This window comes from Vulpes vulpes, chromosome 10 (genome assembly GCF_048418805.1).
Source record: "Vulpes vulpes isolate BD-2025 chromosome 10, VulVul3, whole genome shotgun sequence".
Lineage (NCBI taxonomy): Eukaryota > Metazoa > Chordata > Mammalia > Carnivora > Canidae > Vulpes > Vulpes vulpes.
In genome coordinates this window covers 36,184,455-36,208,863 of record NC_132789.1, presented here as the reverse complement: position 1 = coordinate 36,208,863, position 24,409 = coordinate 36,184,455, and the positions used below count along the sequence as shown (strand labels likewise).

General features: G+C 36.2%; 1 protein-coding gene across 4 annotated transcripts in view; it reads right to left on the bottom strand.

Annotated features, from left to right (window-relative positions):
• Positions 1–966: 966 nt before the first annotated feature.
• Positions 967–24,409, bottom strand: part of PTEN (phosphatase and tensin homolog) — an 88,551-nt gene continuing 65,108 nt past the window's right edge. For 3 of the 4 annotated variants that reach the window (XM_026014797.2, XM_026014799.2, XM_072723583.1), the window contains 4 exons: positions 16,148–16,289; positions 10,482–10,648; positions 7,205–7,429; positions 967–4,465 (listed from right to left, as the gene is read on the bottom strand). In XM_026014797.2, the coding sequence (XP_025870582.1) occupies positions 4,280–4,465; positions 7,205–7,429; positions 10,482–10,648; positions 16,148–16,289 (720 nt within the window). In that variant the 3' untranslated portion in view covers positions 967–4,279. The remainder of the gene's footprint in view (positions 4,466–7,204; positions 7,430–10,481; positions 10,649–16,147; positions 16,290–24,409) is intronic. The other variant, XM_072723581.1, reaches the window with a different exon arrangement.

Below are 24,409 nucleotides of genomic sequence, written 5' to 3'. Positions count from 1 at the left end.
TGAAGCAAGCTAGCTCAAGATAGTGTAGTGAAGACACAAAAGAACAAAGTTGTCACTAAAATCCTATGTTTCAGACATTGCCAAGATCTTCTCATGAAACACAGTAACTTAAAACTCCAGGATGGCTTTCAACCATAATATACCAAACAATAAAAAAACAAAAGTGCATGTATAACCCACACACTTTTCATACTTCAGATGATATACATGATTCACATTTACTGTTTTTAAAGTCAAAATGTAAACCTGAAATGACATCAAATCCCACTGTTACATACATGGTCTGCTTTATTCTCTAAACACGCGCACAAGCTATGCTGTCACTTCCTGGATCTTCCAATGTTCTGTTTAAAGGAGGATATGCCTTCATCTTTAAACTTTTAGGAATATTAGAAATAACAAGATTAATTCAGGTATACAAAGTCTTTTAGACTATTCACAACCATCAGTTTTTACATGGCACAAGTCACAATGAGTGGATGAAGCTTTCCATATGCTGTCTACAGAATCATAAAGAATGGAAAAGTCACCAAGTTGAAATCTGAAGTATCAAATCCATGCAGGGGAATGATCTTCAGATATCTGGCTTGTGGGGGGTGGGGGGGGCAGAGAAAAAGCAATAATTCAAGAATCTTGAATTTTTCAGGATTAGGATGTTATTTAATGTGCTTGAAACAATTTATTAAGTGTTGACTAAAGCCCTAAGAAAAGTGCCTCTCAAACACGAGTAAACTAAAAAACAAAACAAAACAAAACAAACAAACAAAAAAAACACGAGTAGACTGATACTCTACTCCCGAGCTGACAAAGGCTCGTGTTTTTATAAGTGCAGGTTTTTAAGCACAGCAGGGGAAAAAAAACCCCCACAAAACTTAGAGAACTTAATCACATTTGGCTGCCCATTATTTAAAATGTTAATAAATTTAAACAATTTAAATACTCTCGTTTAATAAAACACCCACACAATGACAAGAATGAGACTTTAATCAGTTTTAAGTGGAGTTTATAACACTAAGAGATAAAGGGCTGTTAACAAACACAATAACAAATGGACATCTGATTGGTATGAGGCATTATCCTGTACACATCATATGTTTTTGTGTATCCTCAGGGCATAGCATTTACACACAGAGCCACTGCTGCACAGCACAAGAGTATCTGAAGAGGCTGAATCAGAGGAAGGCTGTTTAACAGACTGGAATTTTTAGGATATATATTCTATATGAAAACAGATTGAACTTTTGAACTGGCAGGGTAGAAGGCAACTCTGCCCAACACTGCATTAAAGCCCCCACGCAGGTGCACAGCTCCACCCCTTCCATCTGCATGCATGACACATTAACAGTATTTAAAGGTAAACGAGGCACTTTGTGGCAACCACAGCCATCGTTATGAACATATTGCACAAATTTTCTAGAACTAAACATGTAACTTGTACCCTACTTTTATTTTTTAAAGCTGAAACATTTGATGCTGCCGGTAAACTCCACTTAAGTTTATAACCTGTGCCACAGCAAAGAATGGTGATGCTATTTATTCAACTGCCCTGTAGTAATTATGGAAAAAAAATGTTTGAGGGGAGCTACAGAGGACTTGGGATGGCACAGGGCCCAACTGTAAGCTTTCTTAAAAAGTGATGCCTTCAAGTAACTTCAGACATGTAAGCGGCTGCACATCCAGAAAGTCTAAGTAAGAAAACATTCCAGAAACTCAAAGAGATTACCTACAGAATGCATTTCAGGCTAATTATGAATACTGTCATAAATAAAGTTTTAATTAGGACTCAAAAACCTTTCAGTCATAGCAATTCTTGTCAAATTCTATGGGGATGGTAACTGAAATAAAGGAGAGTAGTATGTATAATATATATTTATATATATATAATATATATATATAATGCCATATCTCCATTTCCAATGACTACACCATAAAATGTAAGCAAGGCTTCTCAAAAACATTGAAACATTCAAAATCAAAACCCTCATTCAGACCTTCACATTCCAAAGGAAAAATATAACAGTGCAAAAGCCCATTATAATGTCATTATTTATGACCTGGCCCTCCATGTTACATATTGGAACAACACAAGTTATGTTTTAATATACTGTGCCCAAAACTGTAACAAATAACAGTATTAATAACTATCGTCAAAACATGAATAGTTGATTTTCATTTTAAGTCAACAATTTTCAGCTTTTATGAAAGATAAGGTGGCATATAAATTTCAATGCTGAGATCTTAGGAACAGTTGTCTCTACCAATTTAACTTATGAGCAGTCAATGAATTCTCTATATATATCAATGTTTAAATACAAATGTGTAAATCCTAAGAGCTTTGTTAAAAATTTAAAAATTTTACTTGTTGAATGAAATGGATGAGGTATGGAAAACATGTCAACATTATTTACTAAGAGTATTTTAGATGAAGTTCTGCCTAATTTATTTACCATCAAATTCTATAAATGCTGCTCTAGTAGGTCTTATGCAATCTGTATTTGTAAATTAACTAGGTCAGACCACAGCTAGTGAACAATTTCAGCACCAATAAGTTATTGAAAATGAGATTTTACACCATTAAGAAATAAATTGGCTGGATATTTAAATGTCTCCAGGTCAAGGTATAATTTGAAATACACCAAATTTCTGTGGGGGAAAAACTTCTTTTAAATAGTATCTTCACATTAGCTTTACAATAGTAGTTGTACTCTGCTTAGAATCATATGCAGTCTGGGCATATCAAATATATGATATTTAAGAAGTTAAATTGAAGCCCTAGTCCTAACTCTAGCACTATGAAGAAATGATTCAACACTGCACATTTAAAAAAAAAAATCTATTCTTTCAATAAAAACCGATAAAAGCGTTATGTGGGACAATTTCTACTGAAAAAGTAAATGCCTTATTATTTGTGCAGTGTTGAAAATTTACTGCAACTCTAATTTCCTTTTTAACACAAATAATGTTCTTTTAAATATAAACATTATATGTATTCAGTATTCAAGTAAAATTCCCTAACAGTTAATGACATTTAAAAAATGTGCAAAACTGCAAAACTCATTGTAATAGAATGTGTAAGGTCAAAAGGGCGGAACGGCTGACAGCTATTGGATTGAGTAAGTGCATCATAAATCTTTAAAGAAAAAAACGCTTACTGTAGAATCTCAAATTGAAATTTCCTGTGCAGCATTACAAAATATTTTATATTCAATTGAGAAAAAAGAAGCTTGCAGGCAGCACATGAAGCATCCACAGCAGGTATATGATTGAAAACTAATAAAGTTAAGTGTAGGTTGTTGACTGATGTAGTACTAATAGCATCTGACTTTTCGCACTGGCCTTGATTACACAGGAGATGGAGCAGTCATTACAACTGAAAAAAATATATTTAATAGATCATTGTCAATTTTTGTAATGTTTCAAGCCCATTCTTTGTTGATAGCCTCCACATTTATATGGTTAAGTCATTGTTGCTGTGTTTCTCATCTATGACCACATTATTTTTAATATCCCTTCATTTGTGGATTCTTAAGAAGAAGTTGTGGAAGGTTCATTCCTGTACCCCAATACAGATTCACTCCCTCTAGCTGCCTTTTCTAGCACCAATATGCTTTAAAAAAAATAAAATGCACAAAACGACAAGCAGTGACAGCGGCCAATTCCTCAAATGTCCAGATTAATAACTGTAGCATGCTAAAGAAAGGTGCATGAAATAGCTGGAGATGGTCTATGGTCCAGAGTTCAGCATGACAGATCTCCCTTTCTGAGCACTCCCTCCATTCCCCTAACCCAAATACATGCATTAGAATGTAGCAAAACCCTCAAGAAACTCCTCTTAGCCAACTGCAGACTTATCTGTTGCCACAAGTGCAAAGGGGTAGGATGTGAACCTGTATATCACAAAACTCTTTAGCCACTTCAGTTGGTGACAGAACACAAAATGAGAAATCCCTACGTATACACATCAGTCTGTCTCCACTTTTTATAAAACTGGAATAAAATGGGAAAGTGCCATCTTTATTTATCCTAATTGAATTTTCAATGTCCTTTTGACACAAAAAGGTATATACATGACACAGCTACACAACCTTTTTTCAACTGGACAACAAGTGTCAAAACCCCGTGGATGTATAGGGCAAAACGAGATTGGTCAGGAAGAGAGAATTGTTCCTATAACTGGTAATCTGACACAATGTCCTATTGCCATTAAAAAAAAAAGGTCCAATTTCAGTTTATTCAAGTTTGTTTTCATGGTGTTTTATCCCTCTTGATTAAAAAAAATTCAGACTTTTGTGATTTGTGTGTGCTGATCTTCATCAAAGGGTTCGTTCTCTGGGTCAGAGTCAGTGGTGTCAGAATATCTATAATGATCAGGTTCATTGTCACTAACATCTGGCGTCACAGAAGTTGAACTGCTAGCCTCCGGGTTTGATGGCTCCTCTACGGTTTTTGTGAAGTACAGCTTCACCTAGAGAAAAAAAGGCAAAGTTTAAGTGGAAAATCCAGGAATCTGACTCATCTTAAATTACTTGGCAAAGATACATATTTTTAGCAGGTTCGTTTTTAAAAGTGCTGTGGCACACAGGATCTCGAAAAGGCAGTTGTCTTTTCAATGACCCTCTTCTTCAGTTTTCCTCTAGGTTTTCTTGTTACACACTGAAAAGATACACGAGTTAACATACTCATCTTTAATAAGCGGAAGCTGCAAGCATTAACTAATTCCACAAGAGATGCACTGAGTTCATCAACCGTTTACAAAATGTATTTTCAATCACAAAATTCAATGAAAAACAGCTGAGTTCCAAAAGAATGTTTCGCTTACTACCTGTCTGAATCTTTGTGCATTTTCTGATACAAATAATATTAAACAAATACAAGTATTATAAAAACACTGAGCAACAATAATGTTTAGGATCTCATTAGCCCTCGAGGTTAAGAACAGCATACAATGATCTAAGGGCCTCTGCAGGCGGTGCTGAGTAACCTGTCAAACAACTCAACAAAGCAGGTATTTCCATCTGCGAGGACAGGAAGCTAAGGCCCAGAAAGGCAAGTGGATGTGAGGCTTTGATAGAATCTGCCATGAAACCCCTCCCCTGTTTTCCAATAATCAGCATCAATTCCCCTCATCTTACATCCAGCATCCCGTTCCATCAGTAAATCCTTTCAGTTCCACCTGCAGAATGCCATCTCCACCCACTCTGATGGCTTCTCACTGCCCCACTAGCGCTGCCACCGCTAGTCCAAGCAACCACTATCTCCCGTCTGGAAGAGACCACTGTAGCAACTTCTTACCTCACCTCCCAGCTCTGTTCTTGCCTCCTCTCCCTAACTTTCCTCTCCAGTCCACATTTTAAAAAATATTTTATTTATTTATTTGACAGAGAGATAGAGAGCGAGCATGAGCAGGGGGGAGGGAGAAGCAGAAGCAGGCTCCCCGCTGAGCAGGGAGCCCGATGGGGGGCTCGATCCCAGGACCCTGAGATCATGACCTGAGCCAAAGGCAGATGCTTCATGGACTGAGCCACCCAGGCGCCCCTCCAGTCTACATTTTAAAGACAAAATTCAGATGACATCCTTCCTGTGCTGAAAACACCTCAACATCTTCAGACTCCGATTGCCGCGCTTTAGTCAAAATGACTGCGTATCTACTGCTCCCCAAACATGAGAATCATTCCTGTCTCAGAGCTCTCATCCCAGGTATTTGTACAGCTCACTCATCTCATTTAGGCCTCCGATGAAATGTCACCTTCTCTTAACTACCGAGCTAAAACATACACCAAGGTCATTCTCTATCCCACTTCTACTTTCTTTGTTCATAAGTACTTACCATCATATATCTGCTTACTGATAATTGAAATAGTTTTTATTTGTAAACATAAATATTTAATCTTATTAAAAAAGGAAACAAAGTAGCAGCAGTCACACTTTAAAAGCTATTAATTAAGGAAAATGCAGACTTAGGTAAAAGATAGTAATGGAAACCCACGGATTCTAAAAGATACTTCTAACCACTTAAGAGAACTGTAAGAAGTAAAGGCACTTAGTACTGGACTTACTTTCACTTAAAATATGTAGCCCCCCCCCCCCCTTTATTTTTATGATTACTTGCAAGATTCTCACACCTATCAGCTCGGGGTAGGCTTGCCGCATGTTCTAGAAAGGGAATGAGGCAAAACAAGTAAGAGAGAATGTTTGCAAAGAGAAAGGAGGAAGGTATGGTGAAAGGAAGGGGGGAGGTCAGAGAGAACAAGAAACAGGAAAGGGGAAGGTAAAAAGGACAAATTACCAGTGGAAAACATTGACAAATCACATTTTTTAACCTGGAAAATTCTTATCAATGCACAGGAATAGAAATACACACATCACATATAGACATAAGTAATGATCCAAATAATTCCATTATATGAGGAAGCAGACAGAGCTTCAGAAAGGGAGTAACAGGAGGATGATGGGAGAAGGCCTCTCAGAGCACCAGGCCTGAAGCCAGGGCTACCACATGGAAGGGTAGCCAAATGCAGGAACGGCAAGGGAACGGGGGCAGGTGGAGACGTACAGGGAGAGGAAAGGAGAGCTCAGCCTCTGGCAGAACTGAGGAGAGACCAGGATGGGTGGGTCTCAGAGCAGCAGGTCATGGCGAGAGCTCACGTAGGAGGAAGGCCTGTGCTCAGTTAGGCAGGTCCTTATAAGTCGTATCAAAAAACCACAAGGTCTTTAAAAAGTATAAAAAGGAGTGACACAATGTCTATTTTAAGATCACTTTGAGGAGTTGAAAATAAATTGGAAAGGGACAAACTCAGAAACAGTTAAGAACATCCCATATGAATCATTCACAAATGATGGAGTTCCCTTCTACCTCTTTCTTCCCCCATTCCTACTTCATATCCCATAAACTGAAGTTACCTTCCCAATCCCTGCCCCACATGTCACCAAACATAAGCAGCGAAAGAGGTTTTTAAAAAAGGGGGAGGAAAAAAATAAAATAAATAAATAAATAAAAATTAAAAAGGGGGGGGGCAGCTTTTTGACTTTTGACTCTGTGTGCACATCCTTATTAGAAACTCAAGTTATTAATACCTAAATATTGCTTCTAAATAATACTTAAAACTCACTCATTCAAGTCCTTCACCAGCTAGACACCTAAACCCCCCCCCACACACACACACAAAGAGCCACCCACCACTTCCTTAAAATGTCTTGAACCGACCTTAAAATTTGGAGAAAAATATCGGTTGGCCTTGTCTTTATTTGCTTTGTCGAGATCATTTTTTGTTAAAGTGAGTACTAGATATTCCTTGTCATTATCTGCACGTTCTATACTGCAAATACTATCAATTTCTTGATCACATAGACTTCCATTTTCTACTTTTTCTGAGGTTTCCTCTGGTCCTGGTATGAAGAATGTGTTTACCCAAAAGTGAAACATTTTGTCCTTTAAAAAAAAAAAAAAAAGACAAATTTTAAATTGTTTTGAAAGAAGAAAACATATAACCTATATTCAACATTTGCCCCAAGAAGTCAATAAAATAAGCCACGTGTCATTTGACAGTTTGAATAAAGACAAACCTACAAATACTTGGCAATCTGTGGGTTATCTGTTGCATCTAACTCACACATGTTTATTCTTTTGTTCAAATTTTAGACCAAGAATGTGATTCCACAAGTTCTAAGATAACTTACGTTTGTTTTAAAACCAAAGTAAAATATTTCCTTTCTTGTCTAATGTTAGCTTTAAAAAATGTTTTGAGTTTGTATGTATGTGTGTATTAAACAATCAGATATGGGTTTAATGCTGTTTCAACAAGTTAACCATTACAAAATTTACTTTAACAAAGGTTCTTGAAATGTCAACACAACTTCCCGAGGAAGCACGGCAGATACATTTCTACTTCAGAAGCAACAAGAACACTAGTGGCTTCAGTTCCTTACACGACAATGCATGTGTTTGAAAACATTCAGTCTTGGGAGTTATACTATATGTTGACAAATCGAACTCCAATAAAAAAATATACAAATAAAAGAAAATGTTCATAATATGGGGGAAGGAGACAAGCAATTCTGACTTTATGTTATAAAAAAATGCCTATTAAAAAATTACTTCTTATTAATAATCAAAAAAAACACAACAAATGTTCATCACTTCAAACCCTTCCTGACCAATACATAAAATGTTCTCTCTTTCTCTCTTCTTCTAATGACTGGAATTTGGCCTGTATGGGTCACCTGACAGCTAATGATGTGCAGCTTTGTGACATCTTATTTACCTGGTGCCTTAAATTGCCATTAAATCTGTTATTCTAACTTACCTTTGAGTTTTGCTATTTTCCCAGGAAGATGGTAAGACCCTTAAATATCCTACGTTTAACTGACTTTTTATCTTTTAACAGTACCTAGTAATCCTGTATGTAAGTCTTTAAAAAAATGTATTTGTTAATTTCAATTATTATAGCAAAGTCACTGAGTTAGTAACTGTACATATCTTTTACTTAGAGTCAAAAGAACATAAGCCAGTAATATTTAAATCTCCAAAAATGTGGATTCTGTTTAGGTACTGATTATATTAAACCTGTTTTTGTTTAAATCATAGCAACATTTGTAACAGGCAGGGGAAATCACATAAAATGGCAATATATGTAAAGTAATCCCAGTTAATGATATATTACAAATATTAATCTAATCTTCCATTTTACATGTATTAGTAATGTACACATGGTAACTAAAAGTGAGAACTTATACACTCCTACTAAAGATACAGGGAGACAGTGATGCAGGCGTCTGTTTTAAATATAAAATATAAACATTTTAGAGGCACCTAGCTAGCTCAGTTGGTATGTACTCTTGATCTCAGGGTCATGAGTTCAAGCCCCATGCTGGGTGTGGAGCCTAATTAAATAAATAAAAATTTTTTTTAAATAAAAAAATAAACGTTTACATGTACCAGTCTTATAACAAATAGAAAAGAAAAAAATACCTTAATTTTAAACACTAGCTAACACTTCCCGGGCTACTGAAAAATTATTTTCCAAAGTTATCAAGATATATTTAACTTTCATTTATACAGAATAGGCAGGAAATGGGTTTCTGGTGAAAAAAAAAAAGAGTTTAACATTTTGTAAATTTCCCAGCTATGTGGATTCTGGATATAGAAAATAATATTTCTTCACATAAGTCAAGGTAGAGCTTAAAATTTTTGTAATAAATGAAACTTTAAAAAAAAAAAAAGCTAAATATTGGGAAAACTAAATCAGTCCTATTACTGAGAATGTCTAAAGACTGGCAATATACTATGTGGAATGTCTATTGAGGCAGTAACAACATACAAAGCTAGTATTTTTGTTCATTACTATGCCACCTAAGGTGCATTCATTTTACTTTTATGTTCACACAATATTTTAAATCAAGAGAGTTTAAGAATTAGCTCTTGGGATCCCTGGGTGGCTCAGCATTTAAGCGCCTGCCTTCAGCCCAGGGCGTGATTCTGGAAACCCAGGATTGAGTCCCATGTCGGGCTCCCTGCGTGAAGGGAGCTTCTCCCTCTGCCTGTGTCTCTGCCTCTCTCTCTCTCTCTCTTTCTCTCTCTCTCTCTCTCATGAATAAAGAAATCTTTAAAAAAAAAAAAAAAATTAGCTCTTGAATTACCTAACTATGGCTCAGTAAGACGCAAACCTCACTTTCTAAACCTGCACATTTAATACATTTTTTCATTCTTTATTACTTCCTTTGCATACTTATCACTCTCCTAAGCTAAAAATCAAACTATTCGATAAATTTGAGGAAGCTAAATATGATATGATCTGGTCTCGAGAAACATAAACCAAAATGGGGGGAAAGTGTCATCACACAATACCACCATGGGACAGAGCTTATTTATACATAGAGACCGAATCTTTTATAAACTCAGGGTCCCTTGCTAACTTTTCCTTGGTAATTGATCATTCTTTCTCAAAGGATTATAACTTTTTAAAAAAAGATTTTATTTATTTATTCCTGAGAGACACAGAGAGAGAGAGGCAGAGACACAGGCAGAGGGAGAAGCAGGCTCCATGCAGGGAGCCCGATGTGGACTTGATCCCAGGACCCCGGGACCATGCTCTGAGGCAAAGGCAGGCGCTCAACTGCCGAGCCACCCAGGAGTCCCAGATTATAACAGATTTAATGGGGTATAGAATCTTTAACATTTTTATAAAACTTCTCTGCATAACCTAGCTTACAGAAAATTCATCTAAAATTACAATGCCATAAGGACTTTTCCCCTAATAAGATTTGTTACCATTATAATGGCTCATCAATGCTCAAGTAAGCAAAGCGGGTGCAGATCAAACAGAAAACCAATTACAATTCACCAGATGGTTAGGCACAAAATATAGCCTGTAATCTCTCCTTACAGAATGATTCCTGTCTACCTAAATATTTTAAGCAAAAGTTCTGAGGTTACTATTCAAAATACAGTGATTTGGGATATTGTTCCCAATAAAAGTACAAACCTTTTTTAGCATCTTGTTCTGTTTGTGGAAGAACTCTACTTTGATGTCACCGCACACAGGCAACGGCTGAGGGAACTCAAAGTACATGAACTTGTCTTCCCGTCGTGTGGGTCCTGAATTGGAGGAATAGATCTTCACCTTTAGCTGGCAGACCACAAACTGAGGATCTGCACGGTTAAATACACGTTAGCATCATTTCACTGGAAATGCCTTCAAATGTCAAACTGTCAAACACCATTTTAATGGTTAATATTAGCAAAACACATAATATAGTAATTCTGAGTCTTTCACCCAGATCTAAAACAAATCAATGAAAAAGAAAAGTTCGAAAATTATAATCAGTACAAAAGTTTCTCTAATTTCAATCTTCAACGTAAGGTTCTATTCACTGGTTCTACTTCACAAATACTAACTCCCCAGAGTAGACTCTGGCACTACAATAACAGCAAAACTTTAACATTAAACTGTTAAAAATCTAATATAAATTAGATTTATAATTAAAAGGCTAAAATAATTTTCTGGTATATCTATGAACTGCAAAGAAAGTAACTGTAAAAAAAGATACTTGCTGCAGTATTTTAAAGTCTCTACCATGTAACAAAACCCACAAAATACAAATCATTACATGTTCACAAGACACATGAGAAAATAATTTATAACAAGATTATTAATAAATCCTATAACCACAAGACTCAATATTCATAAAAATATCAACCATTATTTATTTTACCTATAGTTCACATTTTATTTCTTAAAGTTATTATAAAGCCATCATCCTAAGAAACAGGAAGAAAAAGATTTGAAATGTCTGCAAAGAAACAGAACAGACTCAAGCACAAACTGTAGCACAATCTTCCTCCCTCCAAAACACACTCCATTTTCATTACCAAGTATTTTGGCTGTGGCCCCTGTCTGTTTTAAAGTAAAGTAAAGGGAAGGATTATATTGTGCTAGTGATTAACCTTATGACTAAGTAGTGGGTCTTGAAAGAAATATGCCAAGACAATTAAGAAATACAATTCTAAGCTTGCAAAAAGTACATGAAAATTTTCATACATACATACATACATATATGTATATATGAAATATGCACACATTTATAAACAGGCATAAAATCCTCAACACCAAAAGGCATCATCCTTAAAGATGCAAAAAGAAGTATCACATTGTTTATCAACATGCCCAACAAGTGAGAAAAAGGCAAAAGGCTTATCCAATCTAGATGCATTTTTCAGTTTAATACAGATGTGCTGGCTCATCTGTGAAGTATCAGCATCAGCACTCACATAATAAATAGGTTTGATAACAGCCTAGTGGGTTTTTCTAATATGAATTTGTGAGGCATTTATCATGAGAAAAAGGGTACTTCAAAAAGGGGAAACATTACACTAACAATCTGTCAATCATTTTCACTTCCTTGACTCAAGGTTCAAAGTACAGTGAGCCATTTTATAAGACTGTGATTCTGAAAATTTCACTAGGAAATCTAGCTTGAAGAAGCAAACAAAAAGATATGATTTCAAAGCTTCGATAAAAATCATCCAGGATGAAAATGACTTGTAATCTTATTAATCCAAACCACACTAGTTCAGAATCTGATAATCCTGATTTCAAAACTTTCAAAAGCATATTAACTGTATAAGCCAGGTATCAATTTAACTACATCTAAACTGTGTTTCAGGAATTCTACAGTTGTATGATCAATCCATAAGCTAATTACAAATCAGTATTACTTAGAATTTACCCCAAAAACTAAGCTAAACGGTTTTAATAAAAATAAGTGGGAAAGATTTCCTCAAATCACTAGAGAAAATAATTTCCTTTACAATATGCATTTCCCATCTTAGATCTCTAAGACCTAACTAATCAGAAGTCCAACATCAGCATGGTTCTGCTGACTTCTAAGACACACAGTATTTTCTCTTTGATATGACTATGTTCTAAAGAAATGTACGTCAATACCTGATAAACAAAAATCAGAATTAAACTGTTCTGATATATGCATATTGATATACTGTATTGTGTATTGAAAGAAAATCACACTGATCATCTTTTACTAATGTTTCAACCCTTTTAGATGTAAAGAGTAAACTTTTTCTTTATTTAGGAATATTAGGACTATAATCCAGTAAGAAACCAGCTGCTGACCCCCAACAACTTTGCAGAAGCTTCTTTGTCTTCCTCACTGCTCCTGATCTTCCTCCTGAACCCAGACTCAGAACCCACCATGTCTCAGTCCTCCTGTTCTTTTTCCCTTCCCACCCTCTAGCCCCATACCTGATTAACACAGAAGGCTAGTTACTACTTTGTCTGTTGCCTGGTGCTTTCCAAAATACCAGATCTCTCTCTCTCACCCACACCTTCGAGAACCCACTGAGGATCTTCACATCAACAGCTCAACTGCACCTGACCAAAACAGGTTTAAAACCAAAAACATTCATGTCTCCAAGTCTCAGTGAGATTCATTTTTCTTCATCCCTTTTCTGAGAATTATTCACATGGCCAGAATCAAAACTGACAATATATTTAGATATAAACGGCAAAGGAAAAAGCAATCAAATCCCATGTGAATGCCTCAGCAAAGCACATCTGGCTTATGGCAAGTCCCATAACCGGAATCCTTTCTACCACTAGCCCCGCATCTTGCAACTACCACTTCCTACACAGCCAGACTTAAAACAGAGCCCAAGCCTCTAGAATGGTCACTGATGCCACAGTATCTCTCAAATCAGGTCTGATATCCCAATTCAGGGTCCTCTGACAGCCAGCCACACATCCCATCCTCTTCTGTTCTGTGTCCAGCTCATTTCCTACTGCTATGCTTTAAGTCAGGCTACTTCCTATTGCCTGTAATCCTTCAGTTTCAATGCCAATTTAACAGTATACTTCTCCACTGCTCAGTAAAGAGCTGGACCCCCTCCATGAAACTATCTGACAACCCCCAAAACTTTTATTTTTTTGAATATACCATTTATAATTTATAATATAGCGTCCCATTCAATTATGTATTATTTATAATATAGCTTCATTACATAGTATTAAATCACAGTGCATAAATGGAGAACTAGAAAATTAGTAATGGAGTTTTTTTTTCTTTTTTTGAGCCTCGGTGTCCATCGAAAGATGAATGGATAAAGAAGATATGGTCTGTGTATACAATAGAATATTACTCAGCCATTAGAAACGACAAATACCCACCATTTGCTTCCACGTGGAGGGACCTGGAGGGTATTATGCTGAGTGAAGTCAGTCAGTCAGAGAAGGACAAACATTGTATGGTCTCATTCATTTGGGGAATATAAAAAATAGTGAAAGGGAATAAAGGGGAAAGGAGAAAAAATGAGTAGGAAATATCAGAAAGGGAGACAGAACATGAGAGACTCCTAACTCTGGGAAACGAACTTGGGGTGGTGGAAGCGGAGGAGGGCGGGAGGGTGGGGGTGATTGGGTGATGGGCACTGAGGTGGGCACTTGACAGGATGAGCACTGGGTGCTATTCTGTATGTTGGCAAATTGAACACCAATAAAAAATAAATTTAAATTTAAAAAAAGAAGAAGAAAAAGTTTTCAGTAGTCAGTAATTTTTAGTTTAAATGCAATGCTAAGAGGCAAAACACAAAAACAAAAACAAAACAAAAGCCCCCAGACTGTTTAAGTATAGGCAGGCAGAACAGAACTGATAGATTTTTTGCTAGAGAGGCCAAAGTGGGAAAAAAAAAAAAAATCACACTAGATTCAAAGACGATTAAATGGAGTGTTTTTTTCTCTTATCTCCCTAAGATGTTGTACCTTTCTTTTGGCCCTTACACCTGGTACCTATCCTTTAAAACAAGCGAGAATTTTCCCTTTCTTTTTCCTTCTATGAATTTGTAAAGTTCCCATGTCAATCATCTCTGTTACTCCAGTGCCTTGCATCTAGAAGTCTTTTTGTTTATCCAAAATCTCATTATTTTTTGACATATAGTTGACACACAATGTTGCATCAGTTTAAGGGAAACAACCCAGTGATCCCACAAGTGTATACATCGTGTTGTGCTCACCAGCAGTGTAGCAACCACCTGTCACCATGGGGTACTACAACAGTGCCAGGGACCACAGTCCCTTGTACTGTGCCTTTTTATCAGCACTTTTAAAACTTGTACTGAGAGATGGGGATCCCTAGGTGGCTCAGCGGTCTGACGCCCCGCCTTCGGCCCAGGGCATGATCCTGGAGTCCCGGGATCGAGTCCCACATCAGGCTCCCTGAGTGGAGCCTGCTTCTCCCTCTGCCTGTGTCTCTGCCTCTCTCTCTCTTTCTCTCTCTCTCTGTGAATTTATTTATTCATGAGAGACACTTTTTTTAAAAAAAATTTTTTTAATTAAAAAAACTGTACTGAGAGGACGAAACCATCAATGAGGTCTCCTAGAAGCCTATAACATGCTATATTAATAAATCTGTGGCCTATGATAAAGTTGTCCAGCTCTCAGAACACAAGCAAGATACGATGAAGGGGATTATACCTAAATACGAAAGATGAAAACCACCAAGAAATTAATTTCCTCAGTATAGGTTAATTTAAGTATAGAAATTTGTTAATCACATAAATCAGAAGCAAAGAAGCAAAACTTAAAGATAAAACTGAAAATCATTAGCAAATTACAAAATCTCACTGAAATACTATTCGAGGAATTAGAAGAAATACTATAGTAGTTTCTTATCTACAAACTACAAAATTGCCTCTAAGTAAATGAAACGTATTTCTTAAACAAGAACACATGACTGATCACTGCCAGGAAGAAACTGATATAAAATTCTGTTACAGAAAAAAGCAACAATAGTCTGGTCTTTTACTGGCTGGGTATGACTTCCTTTCATACATTCTCTCTTGACTAACTGCTTTGGGTCTAGGTATCAAGTATGAAAGCTTCTATCAATCTAGAATAGAAGAGAAGCAAAACAGGACAGGGGCAACTGAGGGAGGCTCAGAGAGGTTAGGGTAAGAGGGAAATTAGTGCGAGGCAGGCATCACTGACATGACCTCTATTTAGTACATATCTAGAAAGTTTCAGATTTCAAAGTATCTTCATTTTACTGACGAGCAAACACAAAGACAGGTAGATGGTGTATCTGGGGTTACATAATCCAGTAAGGACAGAGCCAGGAGGAACTAGGATCTACATCCAGGTTGTCTCTAATACACACTTTGACTCAACCCTATTCACTTGACAGACTTCAGCTGGTCACCATGTCTTATAATTTCTTCCTCTGTATTGATTGACCCTGTCACCATTACTATCAACATCTAGTTGTCCTAAGATAGGAAGGAATTGGTCCCTGCTTCCACACCAGGAAACTAATGAATCCCACTGCCACTCTGATGCTGGATCTCTAATGGGATATAGGTTTTTTAGTCAGCTGGTTACAATTTAGGCTGCATTTGGTAGAGGCAGCAAAGAATATTTTTTTCATAAGTATAATTTAGCTTCTAAGGCATTAAAATCCATTGCTCTTGGCTTCCTTAGCCCAATGTGCTAAACTAATGAGCTACTTAGTTTGGATACTTCAGAAATATATACCCCTAGATAATTAAGTATGGTAAATTTCTTTCTAGATTTTAATGTAAACTTCTAGATATGTCTAGAAAAGTGTTCCATGTACTGGAAGGATGAAAATTTAGAGCACTTACTGCAAGTTCCGCCACTGAACATTGGAATAGTTTCAAACATCATCTTGTGAAACAACAGTGCCACTGGTCTATAATCCAGATGATTCTTTAACAGGTAGCTATAATAATACACATAGCGCCTCTGACTGGGAATAGTTACTCCCTGGTGGACAGAAAAAAAATAAAAATAAAAAAGAAAAGCCAAATTCAAAAGAAAAATTCCATTATAGTTATTTCACTAAATTGTTATGGTAACTGGGTTGTACCCACTGAAGAACATATATACATTAGAAATTTGACCTTGAATGATTAATATTTAAATCCAGCTTAACAACAGAGTAAATCAGAGCAACATTAGTACAAAGGAAAGTATCAGAGTAACTTTTCTCCCTTAAAATATAATTACTGTAATACCCTCATTTATACAATGGTAACAACAATGCTCCAACCTATGAACCCAATAAGCAAAGGCCACAGCATATCCAAAATAACTGTCAAAGGCATCTGCACTACAGCTGTGCTCTTTACACATAAGGCTTCCTGCAAAAATTTATGGACTTGTATTGAATACATAATTCCTCAAAAGCTTGGTTACTTATTTTTCAGGCAAACATGTCAGAATCAGAACACATAAAGGCAAAGTACCTCTAAGAGACAGAAATAGCAGCAAAAAGTGATGGCCTTAGACCCCCTCCCCCCAAAACAGGAATATGTAGCTGGCATAAATGTATGCAGGAGTTCCGTAACAGAGGTGCTTAAGAGATATCCCTGAGCTGCACAGATCTCTTTGCAGAAGAAAACAGGCATACACAGAATGTTTAGAGAAAATATAAGTATTACAAATGCTAAAAAAAAACAAAACAGAAACAAAAAACAAAAAAACGTAATTCATGTGCTATTAAAAAAACAACCAACCCTATCTTATCTAAAGAAAAAATCTAGTGTGTGCAGCCATGCATTCATTAATGCTGCTGAATAAATGAGGTATGAGGTCTCCTTCCCTAGGACATGTGTGATTTCAGGAAAGTGTAAGCATTTGACTTAGAGATAGAAGGTAAATAGTAACATGAAGCCATCTGACAGTTGAAAGTTACTTGCAGAAAACTTAAAAGTATATTCAAGAGAAAAAAGAATTTACAATATTTTAAAGTTATTATTGGCATGTGAATCTCTGCATGTGTTTAAAGACTCTGGACACAAATGCTTTTCTTCCCTGTAGTGAAAAGTATAAAGTATGTTAATGTGACTTTAAAGACTGATATACAGAATGGTAGGTAAAGAGGTATTCACTCTAGTATCCTTAGGTTTGTTGGGGGTTTTTTTTGTTGTTGTTGTTTTTTGTTTTTTAAGGGTAGCATGAGGGGAGCCTGGGTGGCTCAGTTGGTTAAGCATCTGCCTTCAGCTCAGGTCATGATCCCAGAATCCTGGGATCGAGCCCCACACTGGGCTCCCTGCTCAGCGGGGAGCCTGCTTTTCCCTCTCCCACTCTCCCTGCTTGTGTTCTGTCAAATAAATAAATAAAAATCTTTAAAACAATAAATAAAGGGTAGCATGATTTCATTACAATTAAAAAAATACATCAAAAACGGTATAAAAGCCATTTCAAATCAGGACAAATGAGTTAAGATTCTGGCTATAGGGCAAAGACCACACAATCAGAAGACTTGGAGTTGAAAGCTGACAGTCAAAATACCAACTCTGATTTGTTTCTTCAGGAAAATGAAGACAATACCTACCCTGTCTTCTTCACAGGATCCTTATGAGGAGTAAACAATAAATGCATTTACACAAAAGCTTGCTAAATCTACAAAATGTTACACAAATCCTAAAATTAGCAGTTTTACAAATCCTATCTACATTTGGAGTATAATTTTGGAAGAACTGGAATTTTAGTTCTGTGTACAGTATTTTCTTAAAGAAACAGTAGTAAATAGTGTTACTGTGAAAAGCTCCTATAAAAAACTAAGGTTGAAAATCATTATTAAAGTCTGAAAAGTGCTTAAACTTAAAATGACTTATTATATCACACTATTTAATACTACTTCAGTAAACAACTTATCATTCACATTAATCAAGATAAAGCACAGAATTGTAAAGCAGGTAGGGGGAGAATAGCAGATGGATGATGGCTGGAAGGAATCCTTTTTGAACCATATGAATTTATGATTTAGTCTAAAAATTAAATTAAAATTCAAGAAATTAAATCAATGGAAGTCTGTAAGACCAAGCTATCAAGTGGTCTATTGGGGTTTAGTGGAATGATAGATGATATTTTCCTCTTTATCTTCCTGGTGTAAGTTTGTACGAATAATTAAAAGGTTTGCAAAGCTTTAATTTTTCTCAAGTAGCAAGCGATTGGTAGCACATCCATAATGCAGCTATTTATATATTGAGTTAATCTCTGCCAAAAGGGCAAGGCAAATGTATAGAGAAAGAATATATGAACCTACCAGATGTCAACCCTGGATGAATAATTTGTGTGTAAATATAAACTGAACCAAATTACTGACACAATTCAAAGAGAAACACTGGAAAGTACAATTTAAATTTAATTATTTTACTATCAAAATATGCATAATTTCACCTCTATAGTTTAACTTTGCAATTCCTACCAAGCACTACCTCAAATTCCATGTATTAAACTTGCAGAAATAACAGAGTTGGAAGACTCAAATACGTATGGACCACGGGCTTCAGTTGTGTCCTTCTCTAGTCTCATCTCTCATGGCCACAATACACACTTACTAAAATTAAATTAACAGTAATAAATCACTGTTATTTAGATTTTGAAATAAAAAGAATAAAACTTCTGTACTGAATTGATATTGCAATTTTTACATTTCAAATATTTCCTGAATGCATATACTGAAAACAACTGTTTTTACCTACTGCATTTTGACGATAAAGACTAAAATCTCCTAAAATCTAAGAAATGAACATGTTAATGATCTTCAAAAATTTATTTTATACATGTGAAAAGAAGGCTGAACTTCAAAGCTCTTACAGATTAAAAGATGACTACATGTTTTCAAAATTTCCATTCTTCATTCAAATTAGCCAAGAACATTTAAGTTAAATTGGTCTGTGACCATTTCCCCAAAGTATAGTTCTACCCTCTACCACTAATGACAATCTTATATTTGTAACCTTTTTTCCTCAAATGTAACTTTTAAAACATTCTAATCTTAGTTACACTTGACATTCTTCAGGTTGACTTCACACCACCTTGCTGGCCATCATCTCAAAAAGCAGCCACTGCTTCTTTGATTCCCTCAGGTTAACAGACCAGGAGGAAAGGCCCGGGAAGATGTGTGGTGCTCCTCCCAAGGGCTACTGCCTTTACTCAGTCTCACCTACTACTTCCAATCTTTCATTTCCATACCTTGTTTTTCTGGTACACACTTATTAAACTCTCAACCGCCAGGACTGCAGCACTATGTTCACAATTTTTTAAAAAAATTTTTTATTTATTTATGATAGTCAGACAAACAGAGAGAGAGAGAGGCAGAGACACAGGCAGAGGCAGAAGCAGGCTCCATGCACCGGGAGCCCGACGTGGGATTCAATCCCGGGTCTCCAGGATCGCGCCCTGGGCCAAAGGCAGGCGCTAAACCGCTGCGCCACCCAGGAATCCCCAGCACTATGTTCAAACCACCTCTCTTCCAATCCTGTCTCAGACATCATCCTCAGTGAATTTAGCTCCTACTTTATTGGGAACTCTTGAGGTTATCCAGTGTGGATACTCTCAAAATTCCCTTCTCCCATCTTAAAATTTTTTTCACTCCTGGCCATTTTGTAAGGAGTTCATGTCAACTTAGGTTCCATTTTCACAAGTGCTCTATTAATTAACCTCTCCCTGGCATTTGTCTTTGTTCTACCTGTCTCCTTCTAATAATCAGCTCAGGTAACCCTTATCCTTTATCCAAAACAATTCAAAGACTGAAAATGCACTCTCTCTCCAAATCTCGTATCTCTCTCAAATTGTCACCCTCCTTCTCCACATAAATTCTCAAAGGTAAGCCTCTGCTCCTTAACTCACAGGAGTCTGTTATCATGAGTCTGATTTCTTAATGGTCAATAGTTCTAAATGGTTATTTCCTATTATTTGCTTAGTCCCATCCTGTACCCTTTTTCATTGCCTTTTTCATTTGCAAACAGTAAACCACTTCAACTAATAATTTCAAGCACTGATTGTATGAAAATGCCAATCAAATCAATAAATCTCTTTTAAAGCTCTTTTCCAAGGAACAAGAAGAGAAAGGGGAAACACAAATTATACATTAAGTTTGAGAAAGTTCTCTGCCTCTGTGATAGGAGATATTCTCTAAGGTTTTCTCCTACCCTTACTATCTCTTCTCATCCCTAGCTGTAGGCACAGCTCAAAAATCTGACCTGAGCAAGCCCTTCTTTATCAATCCCCTTTGTTATAGTAGTTTAATTATCAATCTTATACATTATCTCCAAAGCCTGTATCTCTCAATATGACTTTATTCCCAATTCCCAGTCCAGAATTTCTAACACTGGAATGGACATTTCCAGCTGGAAATTTCAGAAACACTTAAAATACAACATATCCAAAAACTGAAGCTTTCCTATTCTTGCATGGACCAACCTCTATTATTTATATTAAATGATATTCACTGTTATTTCCTGGCATCTGAGCCCCAAACCTCTTTGAATACCACCAGCACCACTGTTGACTGAACCATTACCATGTTCTTCACATTGTTCTCAGTACTTTAATAAATACAATTTAGTACTCATGAAGTGGGTATTATTGGTAACACCATTTTATAGATGAGTTAAGGTCACACATCTTGTAAGTAACTGAACTAAGTTTCACCCCAGTACTCCCAACTCCAGAGTTTACACTCAACCACTGATACTATCCTGCCATCTTCTTCCTGCAAGAGTAAAGGAAACAACCTGAGAGGCAACAGTGAACTACACAGGGTTACAGAAAAGAAGGGTAAAGAAACCCCTGCACTACAGCAAAGCCCCAGGCAGCAGAGTAAAGACAGAGACTGGTCAGCAGATCAACTGCCTGGGACATACACAATGCACACGTGCGCACACGCATGCACACACACACACAGGATGTACAAAATGGAAAGCACACTAGAGGTCAAAATTCATTTAGAATACTCTTAGTAGATTTCTTCACATCTATTCAGATGCCAAAATCCAGACTTTGACATACCTCTCAAAATACCAGTTCTAGTTTTGTGTGGTAATTCTAATTCAGTCACCTCCTGCAATGTTGCAATAGCCAAATGATTATCGGCCTCTGATTTATCTTCTCTCCAAACTATTTTTATACTACTCTTTGATTAACTTGATAAAAGTCTAAGATTAATCATACTAACAATTCATAATGCTATATGGTTTCTCAGTGACTACTCAAATAAGAAAATGTATCACACACTGTAATTCCAACATAAAAATACAGCCCAACCTCTTTTCCACTCATACCTCTCACAACAACCTTGAATGTGCTTTTACTTTTGACCAAACCAAAGTACTAATTTCTCCCATATCATACTTGCTGTTTTTTTTAAGTATGCTATCTTTATCAGATTAAGGACATTAATCTGCAAGCAGTTATCTGGAAGTCTTATATATTTTCTAACACCTAGACCAACTAGATAACAGAATTATTTGATACTTCCAGGCTGGATAGCAGCCACCTGAAATACAATTCTGATTAGGTACATGTTGAGGGCTCCTACACATTTTCATTGTTGGATAGTCTGCTCAAATTTTGTATTTCACCTTGAAGCAATGATGTTCACTGAAAATTGCTTATTTCCCATTGAAATTTTCAAATTCATTAGCACAGACCTAAATTTTGTTACCTCCACACTGTAGTTGTCACCTTTCTCAAACTTAATGTATAATTTGTTTCCCCTTTCTCTTCTTGTTCCTTGAAAAGAGCTTTAAAAGAGATGTATTGATTTGATTGGCATTTTCATACAATCAGCGTTTGAAATTATTATTTGAAGTGGTTTACTGTTTGCAAATTCACAATCTTTATTAATCCCTCTTTCCTACTGGTTATTATCTTAATAATCTCTAAAATATATTTGTATTTCCCCATTGACCCAAAATTATGTAAGTAACTGGCTTTAAATTTCCAAATGGTTGATTTGATTTAACTTAAAAAAAAAAAAAAAAGTCTCTAGCTGGGGACGCCTAGGTGGTTCAGTCAGTTAAACATCCAACTCTTGGTTTTGGCTCAAGTCATATCTCAGGGTTGTGGTATCAAGCCCTGTGTCAGGCTCCTCATTCGTGCAGCATCTGCTAGAGATTTTCTCTCCTTCTGTTCCTCCCCTGCTTGCATTCTGTCTCAAATAAATAAATACAATCTTTAAAAGCATAGGGAAAAAAAAACAAAATTATATATTTTAAAAAAATGTCTAGCCATTCCGAATTATAATCAAGGAATGGGGTTGACGTATTTCTACTTGGGAGATGAGATTTTCTTTGCAGCTGACCTAATGAATTATTAAACTTGGTAACTGATTTCTGGATGACAAAAAAAGAAAAAAGATACATTTTGTGGGGTATTTTTATTGTATTATTCAAGCCATCTATATATCTTATTTTGAACCTTCTTGATCTTCAAGTAAAGATTCCTATTACTGTTGCTTTTCCACCAATTTTTTTCTCCATTTCTTCCAGCTTTTGCTTACTGTATTTGATGTTACATTTAGCACATAAGAGTTCGTAACTGATAAATCTTCATAATCTGGAGTGTACCCTGTGTTAATATAAACTGACATTCTTGATTTAGTTTTATACATTTTGTTGTAAATGCACTCTGATAATGATATCCTGTCATCTTCTTTTAAAATTTACATTTGCCCGATGTATCTTAAATGAACCACTTATTTTCTAACCTGAGTTGTTCTATGTAAGTCTCTTGTATATGACTAATCTCTTTAAAAAACCCAGAAACTTAGAAGTATAGGTTATACACATCTCTCAAACCTAGAACACTGTCCTAGTACTTCCAAGCCAGAATTCAACCTGGATACCACAATACAAGATGTGAAAGGTTTTGCTCATATTCTGTACCCTTGAATCATCTTCTCTAAAATGATTACAATCCAGATTCATCATTTAAAAAAGTATTTTTCTACTTCAGTAAACTTCACTGGCACTTCCAAACTCAGAAATAATGTCAATGTTTTAAAATAATAGTGTTTGCTTGAAGCTTGAAAATCTATGTTTCAGAATGTTCACAACAAGATTATTACAGGAAAGTAATTCAACAAAGGAAGAAGTATAGCTCTTAGGAATGGTCACCATTACAGTGACTACATATAACAGTAGTTCTTATATATTAAGCTAAGTGCCAGACATTTTACATATACTAGAACTTTGTAAGACAGAGACTATCACTTCTATTTCAAGGATAAGAAAACAGTCCTGGTGCACATAATTATCCTGTTCAAAACCCAGACTTGAATCTAAATATGACTCTGATTCTAGAACTTTAAACTCCAATGTCCTGGGTTTTACTAACAGCACACAAACTTACAAGGTAATGCAAAAGAAGTCACGACCTGTTTGAGCACTGTTTTTCCCATTTATGAAGAGTCTCCAAAGTTTATTCTCGTGCTTTGGTTCCATGAAACTTATTGTAAGTAATGTATCAACAACAGTGCTGCATGAACCACAGAATCCTTCCAACTAATACAGAGCAGACCACTGGCACTGTTGTCTCTGTACCTCATCCTTTCCCCCTTGGGAAGCTGTCATTCCCCCCGTGGTTTTGTGGAGGTGGGATGGGCTCTATTCTTCAGCATCAGATATATGTCCCAAGCCTCCAGCCGGAATGTTTGGTTCAGGGATGGGTGCATACTCGAATCCAGGTAAATCAGAACCTAATCTAGGAATTTCTGCTCTAATTCTAATTCCCCTCCTACTGCAGTTATTCAAGTAGACAGAATGTAAACCTGGAACGACTAGGAGTCATACCTGGCTATTATTTGCATAGTGCCTCCCTGAAAATAAAGCATAGAGAAAATGGGAGAGCTGAGAGAGATTACCCACACCTGTTAGGCATCTACGTCTGGGCCAGAGCTCTTTAGGCTATATAAGCCAGTATAAATGTCTCCTGTGTTTATGCTCCTTTGAGTTGGGCTTCTGTGAGTGGAAACTGAAAGAGTTCTAATGCATTATAATATAACTACTTTTTTTTTTTATTTCTACTTTGGGGATCAAAATAATAAAGAGTAATAATTGGGACAAGAGAACAGAGCACTGTAGAAAGAATAC